Source organism: Sminthopsis crassicaudata, chromosome 4 (assembly GCF_048593235.1).
Source record: "Sminthopsis crassicaudata isolate SCR6 chromosome 4, ASM4859323v1, whole genome shotgun sequence".
In the NCBI taxonomy this organism is placed as follows: domain Eukaryota; kingdom Metazoa; phylum Chordata; class Mammalia; order Dasyuromorphia; family Dasyuridae; genus Sminthopsis; species Sminthopsis crassicaudata.
Window position 1 is genome coordinate 150,041,908 of NC_133620.1, and position 14,781 is coordinate 150,056,688.

The following is a 14,781-nucleotide window of genomic DNA, read 5'->3' on the forward strand; positions in this document are numbered from 1 at the left end:
TGAATAAGGCAGGAAAAAAATCCTATATATATAACATGGTTTTCTGGCCAATAAGAACAATAATTCAAATTTTAATCTAAATGTTTATGCAGACTAATTAAAGTTAGTCAGAAAGACTTGCATTCAAATCTACAAGTGTGAATGTAGGAAGGCATTTAAGATTGAAGATTCTCAAGCAATTTTCAAAGTCAATAAGCTGCAGAGAAACTTCCAAAAGAGTTTCTTTTCAGGACTTCTCCAAAAGAAAGAAAAATGAAGTCCAAAAGTCAAAGTCTAAACTGTCCAACATAACACTCCACTGTATTCCAATACACAATCTACCTCCCTTCCAAATTCTATCAAAGTGAGCACACTTAATTTTCAATCTTTTTAAAGTTCTGTTGTCTTTGAGGAGTTAGGTAATATTGTACAAAAGACCAGTTCAGCATTCAGAAGATCTAAGTTCAAATCTAGCCTCAGAGACCAATGAGAAGTGTGAGCTTGGGCAAGTCATTCAATTCTCTTTGCATCAGTTCCCTATGAAAATGACTAACCAACTTAGTATCTTTGCCAAGAAAATCTGAAATACAATTATGAAAAATTGGATATGACTGAAATGACTGAATAAACAGAAAATGTCTTTTTCAATAAATGTGTGAATTTGGAGACTAAGGATTATATAAATCTAAAGATAAACATTGTTGTCCATATAAACTATCTGTTTGTGGTAAAAAAAAAAGGAAGATCTGGGAAATCAATTTCAAGTTTTTAATCTGATTTCATTCATCTTTCAGAAACATATGGGTCTTCTTTCATAAATCATCATTTTATTCATCAGAAAAACAGAATCAATTGTCATATCTACTCACTGACAGTGATCAATACAGAACAAACACCAATGTGGTACTATTGAAAATCATATTTTTATTAAAAATAACAAAAAAAATTTTCTAACATAATGATAGCATACTCCTCTCATTTTTTAAAGTTGTAAAGGCTTTTTGACAACTACATAAAATTTATCATTTTGGTAATCAATGGAGCAAAAAGACCTCATGAAAATGGGAAAGATTTCTTGTTGCTTGGTAAGACATAATCAAGTGGAAAAATCACTAAGCATGATGTATGCTTAGCTAGGCATAATTTAACATGGAGAGTTGGGGGGAAGGTCTCCAGTACAACAGCCACCAACATCACTAATGTAACAATAGCAACTAAATTAGAATTATAACTTACTTTGGCCCAGGCAATCTCGGTATCCAGGTCAGAAAGTAAGCTTTCTGAAGCTGACTTCTGCACTAACTCAGCTTCAGTGACAGCAAGCCATTCTGAAAGCAAAGCTGTCTCCTTCCTCATTTTTCGAGCTAGCTGGGAAGCTCTTTCCAGATCCTGCTTTCCTTCAGTAACCTGTATAAAAGAAGCAAAATCCAGAGTACTTCCACCATCTCTCAAATTGCTTCTCACTCATGTCTCCAGTATGTTAAGTATATATGTACAATTGTTTTACATAACATGTAACAGTTGGATTCAACTTTCTCAGGTGCAAAATGGGGTTAATTGCATCAAACAAAAGGAAACCTGTAACTGCTCTTCAATTTACTCAGATATAATAAAATGTCTCAGAACTTCACCACTTGAATATCATCACTATTAAAAAAAAATTACATAAGTTGCCTAATTTTTCTATTGCATAAAAAGCATAAGGACTGAGATAAACTGACTAACCATGTGAAAAGTCTTTTGAAATTCTTGGAGAAAAGTCACTATATAAATCTATGTGTTTATCAGTGTGAAGATAAACTTATAGGAGAACTAAAATCATTTACATAATGACACAATTACTAACACTTTTCATGTAAAAATAGATTATACTCAAATACAATTCTGGGTAACTTAAAGGAATTGAAATATATAACATTTAAATAAAGATGTCTATGTCTTCATATATATGTAGATATACATCATCTGATATTTGCATGTGCAATAAAAGTATTGTAAAAATTGCATGAAATACAAATATTACAAATTATACAAAGCTGATAAGCATAAAATCAATGAACAATCATTAAACATTGACTAAGTACCTACTTTGTGAGTTGTATCAAATATTTCTGGCCAGGACAAAAGAACTTAATCAAAATAACTTCTGTAGAATAAAAGACAAAGTCTGGTCTAAAAGGGAGCTAATTATTTCTACACAGAAGAATTAGGTCAAGTGCTTCAATGAATTTATGCTTTTGGCAAATTCAAGGGAAAATATATCAATTACCATTAAGACAGCAAATATCTGAATTGTATCTACTTTGACTAATAGATACCTAGAAGTAACATTATCATAATAAAATTTTATCTTGCCAGAAAAAAGTTAGTAACCACAATAAAACCAATGCCAATCAGACCTTGCAATAAATTGTATCTGGATATTCAAATTTTCTTCCAACTGAAACATTTTTAAAGTGCTTTTGATGGTATTAGGCATTCTGTACTTTTAAATCATTTTATGAAACAACTCTAAGTATCATGGTCACAATAAAAGGTTTTGGTCTAGGTGACAGTAATGACATAGCCATCTATAAAACGTGCATAAAATAAATGATCATATTGGATTTTTATATGTACTTGCAACTGTATAATGATGAGACAATCCTCCAGATTTGGATATTTCTGATTACACTGTCATTAAAGTTATTTGGCCCCAGACCTACAGTTTCTTCTCAGTACAGAGAGGCTATAATTGAAAATTCAATGGAATGGAGTCTAATTGCTAAACTAAACTAAAATGAGAGTGAAAACAAAATTCTAATCATTTTCCTCTGGGCTAACAGGGAGATTTCCATCATTTCATACGAGTGTATTTAATATTCAATGTCTGCAGCATGATCCAAAACAACATCTATAACTAAGCCACATTTCAACTTTACAGTTCTTATTTTGTTCTTAGCTTGAAGACAGAGATTCTAAAATGAGTCAAATCATTAAATATTGCCAGTGCCTCAATGCAAAAGATCCAACAGCTTCTCTCTTCCTTTGATTCCTCCAAAATGACCAAATTATGCATGTATCTTAGAAGGATTTAAAACAACTGGCATATTAATATGAATTACCTATGACTCAATGTTTGGGTTGAAGCATGGCTTTTAGAAATGATATTGGAAACATGGAGTTTGGAAAAGGCAGCACAAAATAGAAGAGTGGAACTGGAATTCAGAAGACTTGGGCTTAAACTGCATTATGGTCTTGAGCAAATGAGTCAAAATCTTAGTTCCTCCTAGAAACTTTTTAAATTGCAGAGTAATTGCAAAATTGCACTGGCAGGAGTTTATTTTCTCTCCTCTATGTGAAAAGGCCAGGGAAGAAGGGAAAGAAAAGCCATAGAAGAGGCAAAAATGAAGATTAAGGGGAGGAGAAGAGGAAGGCAGCTAAGTGGCAAAGTAGATACACAGGAAGCCTAAGTTCAAATCTGGCCTCAGACACTTACTAGCTGTGTGACCAGGGCAAGTCACTTAACCCTGTTTGCCTCAGTTTCCTTATCTATAAATCAAGCTGCAAAAGGAAATGGCAAACCACTCCAGTATCTTTGCCATGAAAACACCAAATACGGTCACAATTGTCACAATTGAAACAACAAAACATTTTTTAAAAGCTAATTTTTGATTTTTTTCATAGAGACAATAAAAGAAGGATTAAAAACAAACTAACTGGCACTGATAACATAAATAAATCTTGTATTAAACTAAAAGACAAAATATAGTTTCTATATCCTATGTAAATACTATAGAGTTCTATCTAAATACAATAGAGAATATACATTAAATTTTTCAAAATTTTCCACTCAGAATTTCAAAATATAATAAATATTAGGGGGAAAATTATATCAAATAAAATCACATATATGCAATAGGTCAAGCAGCCTAGGAGTGAACTACTTTTAAAAGACACATTTTCCTTACAAAATAGTTCAGTCCTCTTACCTGTGCACCCAAGTCATTATAAAGGAACTTTAACGAAGTTAGTTGTTCATCCATCCCTTTTGGATTATCTGTCTGCTGCTTTTGTACAATCTGTCTTCCAGTTTTGATTACAGTCTCTACTTCAAGCTTTACTTCACTCAAAGTTTTATAGAGTTTCTTTATATAAAAAAAAGACAAAAATTATGCATTTTAGTAAAAATTACTAATCTCTGGTAATTTGGTCAACAGCATATACATAATTAAGACTAAAATATTTTAAAGTATCTTTTTTTCTTTACATTTAAATCAGTAATAAAATCAAGTCAAGGTGACAAGTAAATCTTGCTTAAAAGTCAAATAACTTTCATAATAAAAAATTGAAGATTTACCTTGGAAAAAGAAAGACAGCAAGTGTCATACTATGTATCTAAAGATAATAATTTTACAAATAAATGACATTGTGAAAAAAAATTTGTGGAAGATTTCCACAATCTATTCTTCATATTTTGTGGATCATGAGTAGGAATTGATTATTATTGTAGAGAATCTAAAATTAACAAGTATTCTGACCAAATGGGGGAAAATTTGTTTTTTAGTTAGCACAACCATCTCTAATAGCCCTTTTCCTCATTACTTGCTTTTCATGATCAATGATGTTTCTGAAAAATAAGCATATGCTAGATATTTGGGCTACAATTTCGACAGCCTAAGACCTAACTATTATTACTTCCATTCTACCCATGTACAACAATCAGTGTTCAGAAGATTTAAAGAGAGACATATGTTATTAGAGATGGCAGCTTTGGAAAAAACAGACACCATTATTCAAGGATAAACAAAAATAAAAATGGAATAAAGTCAAGGATGGAAATTTTAGCTTTAATAATTTTCACATGAGACATATCATTTCTAAGTTTCCAGAAGCTCCCTGAGAAAAACTGTTTCATTCTTTCCTCCTATATTTCCAGTGTTAGGGATAGAGTAAACAATGAATAATCACTTGTGGAATGATTTATTGTTTCACTTGCTAACAGAGTTCAATACTAAAATAACAGTAAGATATTACATATAATATTTCAGAATGGCAAGGAAAGCTAAGAACAATGAAATGTTTTTATTTTTTAAACTACATTAAGAAAAAAGGGATGATCAAAAAAAGGCAAAAGAATTGTTGTTTAGTGCTGATGGCAGAAAGGAGGCAAAGATGCTCAATTTTTCTATTCTTCTGTTGGGGTTTTTTTTTCTGCCAAAGACAATGATATTTGCATCAGAAATAACTGGAAAAAAAATTACAGAGTTGACAATTAAGATAAATGAAATAAAACTATAAAACCTAACTGCCTTTGATGAAGTTGAACCATTGAGAATAAATTACATCTTTGCTACTTAAAGAACTGGAAAACAGGATTACTAAGTCACTGTCAGTAATATCTAAAAGAATATGAAAAATTAAATATATTAATTTATGGCGGGGGGGGGGGGGGGAGAGTAAGAGAGAGAAAGATAACAAGAAATTTTCCTCCAATTTTGAAGGGAGTGGTTGTGGTAAGAATCTGAATTCCATAGCAACTGACTTTGGTGTCTGAAAAAATTCTATAACATGTAGTCCTACTACTAAGACTCACATATTACAAATAAATATGACTTTTAATTATTGTTTTTTGCCTTAAAAAAATATGATGTATTTACAAATACACACACACACACACACACACACACACACACACACACACACACTCTCCTTCCTTCCAACAGTGACATTGCCTTACCATGCATTTGTCCAAATGATTCTGAATCACATCTGGATCTACATCTTTTACATCCAAAACATGAAGATCAGCCTTTACACCATCTAGAACCCGCTTGCAATCAAGCATACGCTGCTCAAAATTAGCAGGCTTCTGGAAGAGTTGGTACTTTGTGGATACTTCTCGAAGTTTCCGCTGAACATGATGATAAGAATTGATGTTAATAAAATTAAATGTTTCATGTAGGAACAAATTTCACACCTGAGTATTTTATCAGTTTAATTGCTGAAGATCAACCCTTATTTGTAGCATAAAAATTAAGTATTGCACAATAAATCAAATAATTTTAGTGAATCAAGTATAAATTTATTGTGAACCTTAGGAATCTACAGGATCAAATAAATTCCTGAGTTAATTACAACCAAGTGTCATCTTGTCGGTTTATTTATCTTGGAAAAATGAAAGATAAAACGGATTTCAGAGAAATGCAAACTGCATCATTCTTAGAAGTTTTAAAGGCGTCATTTATTCCATCGTGATTTTTTTTTAGTACCTTAATAACAGGATGAATACCTATAATATAAATACCCAAATCTGATGAATGATTTTATTTTTGAATGCCTCTCTAAAATCAGGATTATTTTCCTTACCGTTGAATAAAATGAAAAGTGGTACAACAGAATACAAAGAAGTTTTATTTTTTTTTCAACTAACATGTTACCATACCATGCTCATAAAACCCATTAGCATCTAAGGAATTCAAAATCTTTCCTTCTCTTATTCCTCCTTTACAGTTCCTTTATAATCCAGTACACATTGGAAAGGGTCTCAGAAGTGGGCTCAATTCCTAGTTTTACTACTATCTATGTGACCTTGGTTCAATCTCTTAATCACTTTCCTTAACTGAATTGCAATGGAATTAGACTAGTTGATCTCTCAGATGTTTTCCACTTCTATCAGTCTATGATTAAATCCATTAATAATTAACAAATGATTCTTTAATTCTGTGTATCCACCAATTTTGAAAGGTAGAAGAAAATTCTTCTGCTCCTTTACCTGAAGAATATCCATCTGACTTCCTCCTCTAAGGGTTCTGCCTTCTGGAGAAGTGGGTGGTTGAGTTCGTGTACTTCTTCTCAGCTCTTCCAATGTTAATTCATGCGCTGAGATTTCTGCATGAATTTTCTGTCAAAGGAAATTTGTGAAGAAGATTAAAGGAAGAGACAAGACTTTTAAAACAGGCTGTGGAAAAGAAAATGTATAGAGAGAAATAACAGAAAACATTATGGTAGAATTTCCAAATTTCAAAAGGTTACTGGCTAGATGTGAAGTTATAAGATCTCATCTCAAATCTCAGCTCTGGCACATGTTACCCAAAACATAGTACTAGGTCCTTCTTTGGTCTTCAGTTTTCTCATCTATAAAATGAGGAAAATCATTCTAATTGACCTGAAAATCTCTTACCTTAAAATTCCATGTTTCTTATATCTGCTTTATAAACCTTAAAGTACCTTAAATATGTGAGTGGCTATGATTATTATTTTCCACATGTTCTTAATAGAAGAGGGAGCTAAAACAAGCTCCACAGAGCTACCCACCTGATATGTATAAAGTCCCTTGGACCATGACAAATAGCAAAAAATGAAAATAGAACATTGCTTCATTTATATAAACTGTATTATCTTCAGGAATTGGCAGAAACCATTCATTGTACCACCATTTAAAAGTGCAAATATACATATAATATAAAATTGAGAATTACCTGAGCCTCCTGTGGAACCTGGAAGGCATCTATTCTATCTGTCAAGTACGTGGTGAGTTGTTTATCCAGCTCGGTTAAGCTTTCTTGCAAGACTTGCATCATGTGGTCAGTTTCCCTCATAGTCTGTAGTTGCTTTTCCAGTGAAATCTGTCTGGATTCTGCCTAAAGAGGAGAAAAAATTAATATTAAAAAGCTCAGTATCCACTCACTTACGTATAGTGAACAGAATTCAAGAGCATTCATACATTTCAGGTCATGGAAAGAAGAAACAGATGGTAAAAACATCACCAATTTAGGAAGCTATGACTTACTTGATTTAAACAAGTAATTAAGAGCTAAGAACACTCACTGAGAAGATATTATTGAATTGTAACAAAAAGGGATGCTTATATTTTTCTCTTACTAAACTAAAAAATACCACACTTCACAAAATTAGATTTCTTATATAAACAAAATTAAACAACAACAAAGCTTAATATCACAAAACATGGAATCAGAAGAAAGAAAACTGACCGTTGTTATTTTTCTGTACATCATATTATACATTAAAAGGCAACAGAAATGCGAGTTAGTTTGCTTATTGATTTATCAGAAAATACTTGGAAAGAATGACAAAACAACTTCAGGAATATTTATTTAAATTCTCTTGAATATCATTTGTTTTAACATCACTTAGATTTTATATAGTTATTAAAATTAACAATTAGTTATTAATAGTTTTAAATTTTTTCTTAAAAGACTTATCTTTATCTATCTATAAATATGTGTGTAGTTAAGGGAAGAATTTTGGCCTTACATATTTCTACTAATCATATGACTTGGATCTCAAACCTCTGTCAATGGCATCTGATTAAAAAAAAAAAGATCCCAGTAAACTGCTTCCATTTCTTATCCTGGATGCATTACAAATGTTTGTGCAAAAGCTTTTCAATTTCATGTAACCAAAATTATTCATTTTATTATGTTTAGTTCTATCTATTCCTTGTGTTAAGAACTAATTTTCTACCTATAGCTGTGAAAGGTACACATGATCTTATTTTTTAATATATTATTGGTATTATCTTTAATGCTCAGGTCATATGTCTATTTTGAATTTATTGTATATTATGTAATAAGATACTTGAATAAACCTAATTTCTACTGAACTGTGTTTTCCCAGTTGATTATAGCAAGAAGAAGTTCCTTTCCTTATGTCTTTACCTTTACTATACATAAGTTAAGCTCTCCTTATTTCTAATTAGACCTTGTCAAGTCACCTGCGCCAATATCTTTTTTTTTTCTATTTTTAACCAGTAACAACTGATTTTAATGACTGATACTTTATACATATAATTTGAGGTCTAGAAATGCTATTTTCCAACCTTCCCCCCCCCCACCAGAAAAAAAAAAAAAACACCACAAAACCTTTTCCATTATTTAGCATAATATTTTTGGTCATTTGTTCTCCCAAGTGAATGGTTAAAACTTTAGTTAAATTTAACAAAGTATGTCTTTGCTGATTCCACATTATTAAATCATCAAATGAACTCTGGTATTATCATATTAATTATATTCACATGACTCAGCAATGAGCACTGACTGCTCCAATTATAATAAGTTGTCTTATTTCTTAAAGAAACGTTTTTACTCAAACCTACATAAATATTGTATGGATATAAATAACAATAAATAAATATGTATTGGATATTTTAATTATATAGAAATATTGTTGATTTTGTGGTTTCGTAGTGAAGCATGGAAATTCATTGAAGCTGCATAGTATCTCAATTAGTTCCCTTGCTAATATCTTAGAATATTAAAAATAAAACATCACAGCAACTGCTAAAGAAAATCTTATTTCTTCTTTCCCTCACTTTATGAGTTTAATTTCTTTCTCTGGTATTATTACCATTGTTAACATTTCTAGAATTGTACTGAAAAACAGTTGGGAAAGTGTATAATCTTTATTCTTGAGTTGGCCAGTGATAATTTCTATTGTATCTCCAATGCAGATTATTACTTCTTTTAGATAGATCTTTTCCAAAAAGAATAATTTTCTCAATATAAGTACAAATTATCATTGTTTACAAAATAATCTTGGTAGGGAAAAAAGTATATAACTTAAGTCTATGTAGTTTGTTAACATATTGCAAATAAGCATATATAATTCCAATATCTTATAAATATACATATACAACACTGCTGTGTAGATCTCCTAAGTACAATGTTTGCTTTAGATCAATGAAATTCATATCCTATTCTTTTCACTGGTTTTTGCATATTACTAACACTTGCTCTACAGATTTAACTACTCTTACCATTTTACAATGAAAGATCTTATCTATTACCATATTTTCTATTCTACCAATATTTTCTATCACCATACAATTTGAACATATATGTCCAAAAACATATAATGAAATTTATCGGTATACTTGATAGATAAGACACTCAATGGCATATCCAGATATAGCACTGATCAAGTTGGAATGAACTTTTATTTTTTTAAAAGACTGAATACTTCTGATGGAAGTGGAAATCTTCAACATAAAGAAGATCCAACTCACTTCCAGTTGATCAATGATGGACAGAAATAACTATACCCAGAGAAGGAACACTGGGAAGCGAATGTAAATTGTTAGCACTACTGTCTATCTACCCAGGTTACTTATACCTTCGGAAGCTAATAATTAATGTGCAACAAGAAAAAGGTATTTACACACATATATTGTATCTAGGTTATATTGTAATACATGTAAACTGTATGGGATTACCTGCCATCGGGGGGAGGGAGTGGAGGGAGGGAGGGGATAATTTGGAAAAATGAATAAAAAATTAAAAAAAAAAAAGACTGAATACTAATTAACCTCAATAGATGAATATAAAAATGCATGTTGTCCAGTAAAGACTATAAAGTTCCAAATTAAAAAAGAGAATTCCTGGTTAAAAATAATATCAAAGACATTTTTGTTGATGCAAAACAAGTAAGGTCTACTTTATTATTTTGCTTGACTTTAGCCTGACCATTATCTACAGAGTAAAATTCTATTTTCCTTAATCATGCTTCCCTTAAACTATAATTTTTGCCCCACTTTTTTCAAAACAATTGGGGTTAAGTGATTTGTCCAAGACTCCATGGTAAATTTGTCTGAAGCCAGGTCCTGTTGACTTCAGAGCCCATGTTCTAACCACTATGCAATCTAGCTACCCCCCCCCCGCCCCCTTTCTTTAAATTAAAACAATTAATCATCATTTGTGAGTACTTACCAAGTGACTTAATTCCTCATATCGGCTATTGAAGTTCTCTAACTTCTCACTGATTATGTCATCAAGAATACCACCGTCAATTAAAGTCTGACCAAGCTCACGGATCTGAGTACGATTATCTGCTGGATGGCGCAAAACTGACTCCAATGACTAAATAGGACAAAATAAAACAAAAAAATTTAATATCTGAGGAGTTATTTCATGTTGGGGTTACAAAATTCAGTCTTAATACATTCCAGTTACTATACTACATTTTGTCATATTTTAATTTACTGTTGATGGGTAATCTGTCTTACAAACTACCACCAATTTGGAGATGTTCTCTTCAATTTAGCTCTGACTTCCTCATTGTCACACATCACTATTCCAATTTAGATCATTTTCATTAATTGCCTGCATTACAATTTTCTCCTCTCTATACAGTCTTGCCAATAGCATGGATAACCCCATCCTCAAATACTTAAAGAATAAAATTAATTGGTTGGCTGCAGCTTATAACACAAACAAACAAATAAATAGATAAATAGATACCATCCCCCACCTCACCCAACTATGACCAAGCAAACTAAATTTCATCAGTACAGAGAACTCCTAGGAAAAGCCTCCTTTATAAATATAGATCAGCACCTTTTCTTCCATTCTTAGAATCAGAAAGTTAAAGGGGGCATTGAGAAATCAAGTGGCTGATGAGGATCATACAGTCAGCAGATATTATGAGTAGGATTTGAAACCAAGTCTTCATGACTATAAGACCAGGTGTCTTACTACAATTCTATACTGTTTCTCATAGTTCTATTAGTAATAATAAAAACTGTAGAAGGAAAAGTAAAAATCATTTAGACAACTGAAATTTATCCCAGACTTTTTAGCTTCTCAGGAGGTTGGTAGCGTTTAATGAGTTAATTCTTGACTATTTCTTGACTTTTGATTCACAACCTGTCAAATGTGATTATATGAATTGCTACCTGCCTTTCACACAGGAATCCCAAGATGATAAAGGGGTCAAGAGTTCTTTTCACACATGCAAAAACTGCTACATCCTTCAGCAATAATAAAAGCTGGTTATTATGCTAATTAAAATTACAAGTACCAAAATAACCCTATAAGAAATTGTCTTCTTTATTTTAGCCCAAGATGATTCTAAGAATGACAAGAGGAAATTATTACGCATTTAAAAAAAAAAAAAAAAAAAAAAAGGCTCAATAAGTACCTCAAGGGCTTCATTGAGAACATCTGCTTTCTCAGGCAGGGATTCAGTGCTTTGTACTCTTTCTTCCAAAGTATTTAGCCAAGTTGTCTCCAGTTCTAAATAATGAAGTAGTTCAATCCAGCAAGACCAGACTTCCTAAAAGGAGGACAAATCAATTTAATCTGGAGAGTAATGAACACATAATTATATCTCCACATATCTACACGTTCTGCTTAATCAAGAATAATTTCATTCAACATGCATAGTTCCAAGAATTAGTTATAACATGATCTACTACAATACAGAAAAAAAAAAATTAAGAAGTAATCTAATTACCTGATCAAGAGGTAATGAAAATTTAGGAAGATCAGAAGAAAACAGAAAAAAGAATTCATAAATAACCAGCAGATTTTTGTTCAAAACTAAGGAAGCATTTATTAAATAAAAACTACTCTATCATTAAGCTGATAAGATATTTCTCTGTCATTTTATCTTCGATCATTAGAAAAGAAATGGACATTTTTAAAATATTTTTAAATATACTCAAATAATCGTATTTCAATATAGTTGATTTCCTTTGTTTATGCTTTGCACTACTTTATACATTTAAAAACATCCTTCTAGAAAGAATATAGGTTTTTAGCTGATAGCCAAAAGGGTCCTAAAACAAAAAAAGTTAGGAAATTTTGCTTCTAGAGGAAAACAGAAGGCACAGATTAGGCAGGAAACTTTATTTTTCTTTAGGTACATTATTTTATAAAAAACTAGACAATAGCACACATAAAGAAAAACAGAAAAAGATAATTATCCATGAAAATGAAGGCCACTGCCTATGCAAATTGTTTTTACTTCTAAACATATAAAACATTTAACTTGTAGTTTTCAAAACTATCCTACTAAATTGTGCTTCTGGTCTTCCCTCTTGTCTTTTCCAGGCAGTATTTTTTAAAAGATGCTTTTTATTACCAACTTTATTTTTTTGTTTTTTTTTCAATTATTTATATATCCTTTACTCCCTTTCCCCTTCCCTTGCCCAATTTTTTACAGTCTTCCATCAGTGAAAAGGCCAAAATTGAATAGACATACAATTGAAGTTCCTTCTGGCTGTTTATATAAACTTCACTTCTTCTTCACTACGTTTAAAAAGAAGTCTTTTGAGTTTCTCTTATTTCACTATTATTCTTAGTGTCATTGGCCACTGCAATTCATTCATTCCTCTTACCTTTCTATTATTTGGGGGTATTCAAGAAGCAAATAATGTCTTCAGGTCTGGGTTCTGTTTTGTTTTTTGTTTTTTCCATTTATGATGAAGTTCTTATTTGTAGAGTAAGTCATGGGCTATATCATGAGTTCCATTGCTTTTTATAAAACATTACTCTTAAACCATACTACTTTTTTTTTGATGAATATGGATTACTCATTTAAGTTTTCTTTCTTTTATTGAAGATCTTTCTCCTCATTGCTTACAGAATTTTGTTATTTCCCAAATAAGTTCTTAAACACAACTACTAAATGCCTTTGAGTTTGTAACCTTGAATTTTCTTTGGAAGACAAGCTCTGTATTTTTTTAATCATTGTTTTCTGTGTTCAAAAGCTACAAGCAATTTTCTTATATCATTTCTTATGTTATGGTGTCCAGTAATTTTGACCTGTCATATCCTGCTGGAGCCCTTTAATTCTCAAGGCATGTATATTTGAGATCATTATGTTTTGCTTGCATACAGAACACACTTTCTTTTATTGTTACTGTTTTTTACTTCTGAAGCCAATACAAATCTGACTTTTCTTGGAAATGGTGTGATGTTTTATGGTTTGGTATTTTTTTTTTTTTTTTTTTTTTGGCCAAAAGCCACTTTGACAACTGCTTAAATTCTGGGAATCTTTTATGACTAGTTTATCTTAACTTCAAGATACATAGCTAGTCTGTCTTCCTAAAAATCTCTAAATTTTCCTTCTCTATGAATAAGAATGAGAGGAAAGAGTTGTATTGGACTCCTCCTCTTGCTCCCAACTCTATTTCTGATTTTCCCATGAAAGCTTAGCTTCCATTCCGTACTAAGACATTTATCTTACACTTTACAAATTCCATCTAGGTTTTGAATTCTAACCAAAGAGTATTTTTTATTTAAAGAAAATTTCATGTAAAATATAGCTAACACTATGACTGTTTGATGATGACATTCCCTAATTTAAAGTATTAAGTAATAATATTTTAGTGAATTAAATGTTAGTGTTGATCATAAAGGTGTGTTGTGCAATCTTAATGACAATTTTTAATCAAAAGAATGAAATAGAGTACATTTTCTTCAAGACAAAATTCTGAATAAAAATACAAGACTATTACAATTAAATACCATAAAGTTTAAAGCTATGATCATTCAGATACAATTTATGTCATCATTACATAGTTAAAATATAAAAATATGAGAGATAAGTGGTTGCGTTTATTAACTGTTATATAATCTAGTTTTAAGGATGTTTTCTTTAATTCCTCTTATTGATTCCTATTTATAAAAATAATAGTTGACAATTATGCTCCATTATTAAAGATTTCAAAGTTTCTTATATATACTTTCTATCTGGCAGCACAAGTTTTCCTACTTGCATTCTATAGGTGATTAATCTGAGACTCAGAGATTTAAGGAATTTGAACATGGTCTGAGAGAGAATCTGATGAGAAGTAAGATTTAAAACCAATTGTCTTCTGGTTCCAAGGACAACAGTCTCAGAACAACAGTAAAGCATACTGTGTTTAATAATTTAGAGTAAAAATAATGAATCCCTTAAAAATAATGCATCATTCATTTTAAAAACATCTAATCCAAGACACTCAATTTTACAAATGAAAAAGCCTTATTAAAGTCAGAAAGCTAAAAACTTACCCATAGTTATATGGATGGTTACTTG

At 31.0% G+C, this 14,781-nt stretch overlaps 1 protein-coding gene across 1 annotated transcript in view; it reads right to left on the reverse strand.

Annotated features, from left to right (window-relative positions):
* The window catches only part of UTRN (utrophin), a 533,723-nt gene that overhangs the window by 370,290 nt on the left and 148,652 nt on the right, over positions 1 to 14,781 (reverse strand). Inside the window, 7 exon segments of the mRNA XM_074309622.1 lie at positions 1,216 to 1,386; positions 3,951 to 4,106; positions 5,699 to 5,872; positions 6,734 to 6,862; positions 7,440 to 7,601; positions 10,686 to 10,835; positions 11,896 to 12,030. Coding sequence (XP_074165723.1) covers positions 1,216 to 1,386; positions 3,951 to 4,106; positions 5,699 to 5,872; positions 6,734 to 6,862; positions 7,440 to 7,601; positions 10,686 to 10,835; positions 11,896 to 12,030 — 1,077 coding nt within the window.